General features: G+C 55.9%; 1 protein-coding gene across 2 annotated transcripts in view; it reads left to right on the top strand.

Moving 5' to 3' along the window:
* Positions 1–1,390: 1,390 nt before the first annotated feature.
* The window catches only part of LOC140085003 (uncharacterized), an 85,184-nt gene continuing 76,082 nt past the window's right edge, over positions 1,391–10,492 (top strand). For both annotated transcript variants that reach the window (XM_072126500.1, XM_072126501.1), the window contains exon 1: positions 1,391–1,612. In XM_072126500.1, coding sequence (XP_071982601.1) covers positions 1,472–1,612 — 141 coding nt within the window. In that variant the 5' untranslated portion in view covers positions 1,391–1,471. The remainder of the gene's footprint in view (positions 1,613–10,492) is intronic.

Genomic DNA, 10,492 nt, shown 5'->3' with positions numbered 1-10,492 from the left:
CCTGGGGGACACCCCCTCCTCACACACAGTCACCTCAGCCTGGGGGTCACCTCCTCCTCACACACAGTCACCTCAGCCTGGGAGTCACCTCCTCCTCACACACAGTCACCTCAGCCTGGGGGTCACCTCCTCCTCACACACAGTCACCTCAGCCTGGGGGTCACCTCCTCCTCACACACAGTCACCTCAGCCTGGGGGTCACCTCCTCACACACAGTCACCTCAGCCTGGGGGACACCCCCTCCTCACACACAGTCACCTCAGCCTGGGAGTCACCTCCTCCTCACACACAGTCACCTCAGCCTGGGAGTCACCACCTCCTCACACACAGTCACCTCAGCCTGGGGGTCACCGCCTCCTCACACACAGTCACCTCAGCCTGGGACTCACCGCCTCCTCACACACAGTCACCTCAGCCTGGGAGTCACCTCCTCCTCACACACAGTCACCTCAGCCTGGGGGTCACCTCCTCCTCACACACAGTCACTTCAGCCTGGGGGTCACCTCCTCCTCACACACAGTCACCTCAGCCTGGGAGTCACCTCCTCCTCACACACTGTCACCTCAGCCTGGGAGTCACCTCCTCCTCACACACAGTCACCTCAGCCTGGGGGTCACCTCCTCCTCACACACAGTCACCTCAGCCTTGGAGTCACCTCCTCCTTACACACAGTCACCTCAGCCTGGGGGTCACCTCCTCCTCACACACAGTCACCTCAGCCTGGGGGTCACCTCCTCCTCACACACAGTCACCTCAGCCTGGGAGTCACCTCCTCCTCACACACAGTCACCTCAGCCTGGGGGTCACCTCCTCCTCACACACAGTCACCTCAGCCTGGGGGTCACCTCCTCCTCACACACAGTCACCTCAGCCTGGGGGTCACCTCCTCACACACAGTCACCTCAGCCTGGGGGTCACCTCCTGTCACCTCCTGTGAGTTTCTCCGGAATCTTCTGCCCTCAATGTTCGTCGTGAACATCTGCTGGAATCCAGGGGGTCGTAGCTCCGGAGATTGAAGGTTCCATTGACTTTGTACGTTGTATTCTGTGACCTTCATTAACACTGTGATCTCCTCCCCAGGGCATGATCTCCCCCCCAGGGCATGAGAATCTGATCCTTATTAGACTCCAGCTGAAGGTCACAGAGGTCACACCTGAGGGTAACATCTGGCCTAATGCGTAGGGTGTGTCCCACAAAGGGTTAATGTGAGGCCCTATCCTATATAATATAGCACATAATCCCTGGCTGGGTGCAGCGAGTTCTCCGGCTCTGCCCAGTCCCTGGTCCCTCATACACAAGATTTCGGCTTCCAGCACAATACATCAGCGGGTGGAGCAGCGACGCGCGTCCCACCCTGCCACAAACTTTATAGTCTCTGACTCCTTTCTATAGTCACACAGTGTCCCACAATCTTACACATCCCTCCTCATCTGCTACATGAAGCTACAGAACCTGGCCCACTGGATCCAGGATGCTAGGGGCCCAGTACATCCTAATCTGCCTGGTGCATCTCATCACAGCATTGACAGATGGAGAGAAGAAGACCATTGTGGAGAAGCACAACTACTATCGCTCTAGGCCCGAGCCACCAGCTGCCGACATGAAGGTTCTGGTGAGATTTTGGACAACCTTGGGATGGATGAGAAGAGATGGGCGGCCATTAAGGGGAGGGGGGGGTGGAGGTCTATTTCATGTCCAATCACATGGACTGTGTAGAGGGTAGCATGGTGCACGTGTGGTCCCTGGTCTTCTCCTAGACCTAAGTAGCGGCCATGTAATGTATTGTAGACGAGGTGTCTGTTGGTCAGCGGTGGGGTCACTGGTCTGTCTAGAGGGTAGCATGGTGCACGTGTGGTCCCTGGTCTTCTCCTAGACCTAAGTAGTGGCCATGTATTGTAGACGAGGTGTCTGCTGGTCAGCGGTGGGGTCACTGGTCTGTCTAGAGGGTAGCATGGTGCACGTGTGGTCCCTGGTCTTCTCCTAGACCTAAGTAGCGGCCATGTATTGTACACGAGGTGTCTGCTGGTCAGCGGTGGGGTCACTGGTCTGTCTAGAGGGTAGCATGATGCACGTGTGGTCCCTGGTCTTCTCCTAGACCTAAGTAGCGGCCATGTATTGTACACGAGGTGTCTGCTGGTCAACGGTGGGGTCACTGGTCTGTCTAGAGGGTAGCATGGTGCACGTGTGGTCCCTGATCTTCTCCTAGACCTAAGTGGCGGCCATGTATTGTACACGAGGTGTCTGCTGGTCAGCGGTGGGGACACTGGTCTGTCTAGACTCTAGAGGGTAGCATGGTGCACGTGTGGTCCCTGGTCTTCTCCTAGACCTAAGTGGTGGCCATGTATTGTAGACGAGGTGTCTGCTGGTCAGCGGTGGGGTCACTGGACTCTAGATGTTGTCTTCTACATCCTGTATCCCTAGAAGATGAGTAGGATGGATGACCCCGTCCTCCCCAGGTTGCTGTATACTGTTACCCAGAGGCTTCTGGTGCTATAGTCCGCTATCCTATGGAATGGGTCACAGTGTATATGGGCAGATGTTTGCCAGATAGGACTCAAGGCTTTCTCCTGTGGTCCAGGACTAGGATGCACCATGCTCAGCGCCATTTTAAAGCAACATCTTTGGCTGCCAGGACTACAGGAGGAGCGGGAAGGGTTAGATAGAGATGGATTGTCATTTGAGCTCCTGCTCTGGGTCCCCTGATTCTTCCTCTTCAGAGGACCCTGGAGGGAAGCTACAAGCCAATTGTCCCCATCTTTCTATTGTATTGGTGAACTCAGGACACCAATACGATTAAAACCTGTGATACAGCAGCGATCAATAAGTTACTGCTTAAATTGTCATGCTTACACTTTACGACATATAAATGGGTTTTCGTTGCAGCTTGGGCACTCTGTCTCCAAAAGGTTCGCCATCACTGTTCTAGATCTAAGTAGCGGCCATATATTGTAGATGAGGTGTCTGCTGGTCAGCGGTTGGGTCACTGGACTGTCTAGAGCAGTGGTTCTCAACCTGTGGGTCGGGACCCCGACGGGGGTCGAACGAGCAAAACACAGGGGTCGCCTAAAGCCATGGGAGCCACAATTTTATTGCATTTTTTGTCACGAATACAATATTCTTGTACATGGTTTGGGGTCACCGCAACATGAGGAACCGTATTGCGGGGTCACAGCATTAGGAAGGTTGAGAACCACTGGTCTAGAGGGTAGCATGGTGCACGAGCAGTCCCTGGTCTTCTCCTAGACCTAAGTGGCGGCCATGTATTGTACACAAGGTGTCTGCTGGTCAGCGGTGGGGTCACTGGTCTGTCTAGAGGGTAGCATGATGCACGTGTGGTACCTGGTCTACTCCTAGACCTAAGTAGTGGCCATGTATTGTAGACGAGGTGTCTGCTGGTCAGCGGTGGGGTCACTGGTCTGTCTAGAGGGTAGCATGATGTACGTGTGGTCCCTGGTCTTCTCCTAGACCTAAGTGGAGGCCATGTATTGTAGACGAGGTGTCTGCTGGTCAGCGGTGGGGTCACTGGTCTGTCTAGAGGGTAGCATGATGTACGTGTGGTCCCTGGTCTTCTCCTAGACCTAAGTGGCGGCCATGTATTGTAGACGAGGTGTCTGTTGGTCAGCGGTGGGGTCACTGGTCTGTCTAGAGGATAGCATGATGTACGTGTGGTCCCTGGTCTTCTCCTAAACCTAAGTGGAGGCCATGTATTGTAGACGAGGTCTCTGCTGGTCAATGGTGGGGTCACTGGTCTGTCTAGAGGGTAGCATGATGTACGTGTGGTCCCTGGTCTTCTCCTAGACTTAAGTGGCGGCCATGTATTGTAGATGAGGTGTCTGCTGGTCAGCGGTGGGGTCACTGGTCTGTCTAGAGGGTAGCATGATGCACGTGTGGTCCCTGGTCTTCTCCTAGACCTAAGTAGCGGCCACGTATTGTACACGAGGTGTCTGCTGGTCAACGGTGGGGTCACTGGTCTGCCTAGAGGGTAGCATGATGCACGTGTGGTCTCTGGTCTTCTCCTAGACCTAAGTAGCGCCCATGTATTGTACACGAGGTGTCTGCTGGTCAGCGGTGGGGTCACTGGACTGTCTAGACGGTAGCATGGTGCACGTGTGGTCCTTGATCTTCTTCTAGACCTAAGTAGCGGCCATGTATTGTAGACGAGGTGTCTGCTGGTCAGCGGTGGGGACACTGGTCTGTCTAGAGGGTAGCATGATGCACGTGTGGTCCCTGGTCTTCTCCTAGACCTAAGTAGCGGCCATGTATTGTACACAAGGTGTCTGCTGGTCAGCGGTGGGGTCACTGGTCTGTCTAGAGGGTAGCATGATGCACGTGTGGTCCCTGGTCTTCTCCTAGACCTAAGTAGCGGCCATGTATTGTAGACGTGGTGTCTGCTGGTCAGCGGTGGGGTCACTGGTCTGTCTAGAGGGTAGCATGATGCACGTGTGGTCCCTGGTCTTCTCCTAGACCTAAGTAGCGGCCATGTATTGTAGACGTGGTGTCTGCTGGTCAGCAGTAGGGTCACTGGTCGGTCTAGAGGGTAGCATGATGCACGTGTGGTCCCTGGTCTTCTCCTAGACCTAAGTAGTGGCCATGTATTGTACACAAGGTGTCTGCTGGTCAGCGGTGGGGTCACTGCTCTGTCTAGAGGGTAGCATGGTGCACGTGTGGTCCCTGGTCTTCTCCTAGACCTAAGTAGCGGCCATGTATTGTACACAAGGTGTCTGCTGGTCAGCGGAGGGGTCACTAGTCTGTCTAGAGGGTAGCATGGTGCACGTGTGGTCCCTGGTCTTCTCCTAGACCTAAGTAGCGGCCATGTATTGTAGACAAGGTGTCTGCTGGTCAGCGGTGGGGTCACTGGTCTGTCTAGAGGGTAGCATGATGCACGTGTGGTCCCTGGTCTTCTCCTAGACCTAAGTAGCGGCCATGTATTGTAGACGAGGTGTCTGCTGGTTAGCGGTGGGGTCACTGGTCTGTCTAGAGGGTAGCATGATGCACGTGTGGTCCCTGGTCTTCTCCTAGACCTAAGTAGCGGCCATGTATTGTACACAAGGTGTCTGCTGGTCAGCGGTGGGGTCCCTGGTCTGTCTAGAGGGTAGCATGATGCACGTGTGGTCCCTGGTCTTCTCCTAGACCTAAGTAGCGGCCATGTATTGTAGACGTGGTGTCTGCTGGTCAGTGGTGGGGTCACTGGTCTGTCTAGAGGGTAGCATGATGCACGTGTGGTCCCTGGTCTTCTCCTAGACCTAAGTAGCGGCCATGTATTTTAGACGAGGTGTCTGCTGGTCAGCGGTGTGGTCACTGCTCTGTCTAGAGGGTAGCATGGTGCACGTGTGGTCCCTGGTCTTCTCCTAGACCTAAGTAGCAGCCATGTATTGTAGACGAGGTGTCTGCTGGTCAGCGGTGGGGTCACTGGACCGTCTAGAGGGTAGCATGATGCACGTGTGGTCCCTGGTCTTCTCCTAGACCTAAGTAGTGGCCATGTATTGTAGACGAGGTGTCTGCTGGTCAGCGGAGGGGTCACTAGTCTGTCTAGAGGGTAGCATGGTGCACGTGTGGTCCCTGGTCTTCTCCTAGACCTAAGTAGTGGCCATGTATTGTACACAAGGTGTCTGCTGGTCAGCGGTGTGGTCACTGCTCTGTCTAGAGGGTAGCATGGTGCACGTGTGGTCCCTGGTCTTCTCCTAGACCTAAGTAGCGGCCATGTATTGTACACAAGGTGTCTGCTGGTCAGCGGAGGGGTCACTAGTCTGTCTAGAGGGTAGCATGGTGCACGTGTGGTCCCTGGTCTTCTCCTAGACCTAAGTAGCGGCCATGTATTGTAGACAAGGTGTCTGCTGGTCAGCGGTGGGGTCACTGGTCTGTCTAGAGGGTAGCATGATGCACGTGTGGTCCCTGGTCTTCTCCTAGACCTAAGTAGCGGCCATGTATTGTAGACGAGGTGTCTGCTGGTCAGCGGTGGGGTCACTGGTCTGTCTAGAGGGTAGCATGATGCACGTGTGGTCCCTGGTCTTCTCCTAGACCTAAGTAGCGGCCATGTATTGTACACAAGGTGTCTGCTGGTCAGCGGTGGGGTCACTGGTCTGTCTAGAGGGTAGCATGATGCACGTGTGGTCCCTGGTCTTCTCCTAGACCTAAGTAGCGGCCATGTATTGTAGACGTGGTGTCTGCTGGTCAGCGGTGGGGTCACTGGTCTGTCTAGAGGGTAGCATGATGCACGTGTGGTCCCTGGTCTTCTCTTAGACCTAAGTAGTGGCCATGTATTGTACACGAGGTGTCTGCTGGTCAGCGGTGGGGTCACTGGACTGTCTAGACGGTAGCATGGTGCACGTGTGGTCCCTGGTCTTCTCCTAGACCTAAGTAGCGGCCATGTATTGTAGACGAGGTGTCTGCTGGTCAGCGGTGGGGTCACTGGACCGTCTAGAAGGTAGCATGATGCACGTGTGGTCCCTGGTCTTCTCCTAGACCTAAGTAGCGGCCATGTATTGTAGACGAGGTGTCTGCTGGTCAGCGGTGGGGTCACTGCTCTGTCTAGAGGGTAGCATGGTGCACGTGTGGTCCATGGTCTTCTCCTAGACCTAAGTAGCGGCCATGTATTGTAGACGAGGTGTCTGCTGGTCAGCGGTGGGGTCACTGGTCTGTCTAGAGGGTAGCATGGTGCACGTGTGGTCCCTGGTCTTCTCTTAGACCTAAGTAGTGGCCATGTATTGTAGACGAGGTGTCTGCTGGTCAGCGGTGGGGACACTGGACTGTCTAGACGGTAGCATGGTGCACGTGTGGTCCCTGGTCTTCTCCTAGACCTAAGTAGCGGCCATGTATTGTAGACGAGGTGTCTGCTGGTCAGCGGTGGGGACACTGGACTGTCTAGACGGTAGCATGGTGCACGTGTGGTCCCTGGTCTTCTCCTAGACCTAAGTAGCGGCCATGTATTGTAGACGAGGTGTCTGCTGGTCAGCGGTGGGGTCACTGGTCTGTCTAGAGGGTAGCATGGGGCACGTGTGGTCCCTGGTCTTCTCCTAGACCTAAGTAGTGGCCATGTATTGTAGACGAGGTGTCTGCTGGTCAGCGGAGGGGTCACTAGTCTGTCTAGAGGGTAGCATGGTGCACGTGTGGTCCCTGGTCTTCTCCTAGACCTAAGTAGTGGCCATGTATTGTACACAAGGTGTCTGCTGGTCAGCGGTGTGGTCACTGCTCTGTCTAGAGGGTAGCATGGTGCACGTGTGGTCCCTGGTCTTCTCCTAGACCTAAGTAGCGGCCATGTATTGTACACAAGGTGTCTGCTGGTCAGCGGAGGGGTCACTAGTCTGTCTAGAGGGTAGCATGGTGCACGTGTGGTCCCTGGTCTTCTCCTAGACCTAAGTAGCGGCCATGTATTGTAGACAAGGTGTCTGCTGGTCAGCGGTGGGGTCACTGGTCTGTCTAGAGGGTAGCATGATGCACGTGTGGTCCCTGGTCTTCTCCTAGACCTAAGTAGCGGCCATGTATTGTAGACGAGGTGTCTGCTGGTCAGCGGTGGGGTCACTGGTCTGTCTAGAGGGTAGCATGATGCACGTGTGGTCCCTGGTCTTCTCCTAGACCTAAGTAGCGGCCATGTATTGTACACAAGGTGTCTGCTGGTCAGCGGTGGGGTCACTGGTCTGTCTAGAGGGTAGCATGATGCACGTGTGGTCCCTGGTCTTCTCCTAGACCTAAGTAGCGGCCATGTATTGTAGACGTGGTGTCTGCTGGTCAGCGGTGGGGTCACTGGTCTGTCTAGAGGGTAGCATGATGCACGTGTGGTCCCTGGTCTTCTCTTAGACCTAAGTAGTGGCCATGTATTGTACACGAGGTGTCTGCTGGTCAGCGGTGGGGTCACTGGACTGTCTAGACGGTAGCATGGTGCACGTGTGGTCCCTGGTCTTCTCCTAGACCTAAGTAGCGGCCATGTATTGTAGACGAGGTGTCTGCTGGTCAGCGGTGGGGTCACTGGACCGTCTAGAAGGTAGCATGATGCACGTGTGGTCCCTGGTCTTCTCCTAGACCTAAGTAGCGGCCATGTATTGTAGACGAGGTGTCTGCTGGTCAGCGGTGGGGTCACTGCTCTGTCTAGAGGGTAGCATGGTGCACGTGTGGTCCATGGTCTTCTCCTAGACCTAAGTAGCGGCCATGTATTGTAGACGAGGTGTCTGCTGGTCAGCGGTGGGGTCACTGGTCTGTCTAGAGGGTAGCATGGTGCACGTGTGGTCCCTGGTCTTCTCTTAGACCTAAGTAGTGGCCATGTATTGTAGACGAGGTGTCTGCTGGTCAGCGGTGGGGACACTGGACTGTCTAGACGGTAGCATGGTGCACGTGTGGTCCCTGGTCTTCTCCTAGACCTAAGTAGCGGCCATGTATTGTAGACGAGGTGTCTGCTGGTCAGCGGTGGGGACACTGGACTGTCTAGACGGTAGCATGGTGCACGTGTGGTCCCTGGTCTTCTCCTAGACCTAAGTAGCGGCCATGTATTGTAGACGAGGTGTCTGCTGGTCAGCGGTGGGGTCACTGGTCTGTCTAGAGGGTAGCATGGGGCACGTGTGGTCCCTGGTCTTCTCCTAGACCTAAGTAACGGCCATGTATTGTAGACGAGGTGTCCGCTGGTACGCGGTGGGGTCACTGGACTCTAGATGTCGTCTTCTACATCCTGTATCCCTAGAAGATGAGTAGGATGGATGACCCGTCCTCCCCAGGCTGCTGAATACTGTTACCCGGAGGCTTCTGGTGCTATAGTCCGCTATCCTATGGAATGGGTCACAGTGTATTTGGGCAGATGTTTTGGCCGGTACTTTGTAATGTATCTTCTTTTTCGGAAGCTGAATGAGCCGAGGGATAAAGTGATGAGATGGGCCGGTGGTGCCATGTTACCCGTGTGAGTGATATTGGCCACATGTTAGGGCACAACTAACACCCCCTCCCCCCCGGGGGCCAGGAGAAGCCATCGCCGAGGCCCCATAGAGAGGACTAGTGATATGATATATCTCCCCCTGCAGAGACGGGAGAGGTCTGTCACTTTATCATTAGTTTGGGTTCTGGTCTGGGGACTGGCAGAACCACCGGACCTTGAAGTGCTTCTTCCAGGAGCCGGTCCTTAGTTGTCCTAACATCACGGCTTCATACCCCCTCCCTCCAATACATTGCAGTCCCCCCCCTCCCCCGTGGTCTGCACGTGGTTAGTGGAGATGACACGTGAAGTTGTGTCTTCTGCCTCCTGTGGATCCTCCAGGTGGTCACGAGGCCTAGACATGGGCAGGAGGACCTCACATCATGACCTGCTATAATCTCCTCAGGTCCGTGGCCCAGTCCTCCCGTGGCTCCAGGCATTCCTGACATTTCCCAGGATCATCCTGACCCCATGAGGAGACATCGAACGAGAAGTCCCAGACCAAAGAAAAGGAGCAATGAAGTGAATGCAATGTAACGCAATAGCGGCATGACAAGGGGTTAAATTGGAGCTATCTAAGGGGTTAGGTGAAGGTCAGACATGGGAGGGGGAGATGTTACAGTAAGTCTGGAGCAGTCACATACATGGGAGGGTTTGGGAATATTTGTAAATATACGGACACGAGGTAGTGTCAGTCTGTCACTGGAATCTGGGGAGAAAAGGACAATGGCTGATGTTCAGGATATTATGAGGCGAGTTCAAGCAGCGATCCAGCAGCATGGGCCAGGGTGGATCGAGCTGCACCTGGCGGGGGTTACAGCGGTTCCGGCGGCGCCAGTGGCCGGTGAGGAGCCGCTACGGAGGAGCAAAAGATCTCGCCCTCCCAACAGGCTGAGTCCGGAGGTATCTCCCCGTCCCCCGCGTCGCCGTAGGAGCCCCAGCAGGGACCCTCCGTCCTCCTCTTCGAGACGGGCCTCCTGGGCTGGAGGGAGGACGCCGAGGAATCCAGCAGTGCGGCAGGGGACAGGGACACGGGGGGCCCAGCCAATACCTTCCCCCCCCCGGCGGCATGATCGTGGCACCCAGGAGACGGCCGGCTTCCCTGCTGATGACCCGAGCAGCAGCCGCGCTCAGCGCAGCGGATCGAGATTTGGTGGAGAAGAGGCTCCCGTGGTCCAGAGGAAGGTGAGAGCGATATCGCCCTCGGTACCAGCCGATGGGCAGGGCCGGCAGACAGGGAGCAGGAGTCTCGGGAACCCTGCCGGGGTCACCGGAAGTGGGGCTCCGGCGGCCATCTTGGGAGAGGCAACAAGCGATGGAACTTCCGGTTTCGGGGGCGGGTACCGGAAGTCCCACCCCTAGGTCCATCGATGATGACGCGGACGCCGAGTCCGACAGCGGAGCAGAGGAGGCCTGAGCTCCAGCTCCTGTACAACAACAGAGCAACAGCAGAAGGGGAGAGCGGCGATCTGGAGCGGATCGCTGGGGCGGCGACCGGCAACAGGAGGCGGGCCAGCTTCAGGCGGCCCTGTGCGCCGAGAACCAGGAGCAGGAATGGCCATGCCGATGCACGCTACGCCCGCAGCCGCAGGAGCGGCT

Source organism: Engystomops pustulosus, chromosome 1, assembly GCF_040894005.1.
Source record: "Engystomops pustulosus chromosome 1, aEngPut4.maternal, whole genome shotgun sequence".
Classification (NCBI taxonomy): Eukaryota; Metazoa; Chordata; class Amphibia; order Anura; family Leptodactylidae; genus Engystomops; species Engystomops pustulosus.
This window is presented reverse-complemented; position numbering and strand designations above follow the sequence as displayed.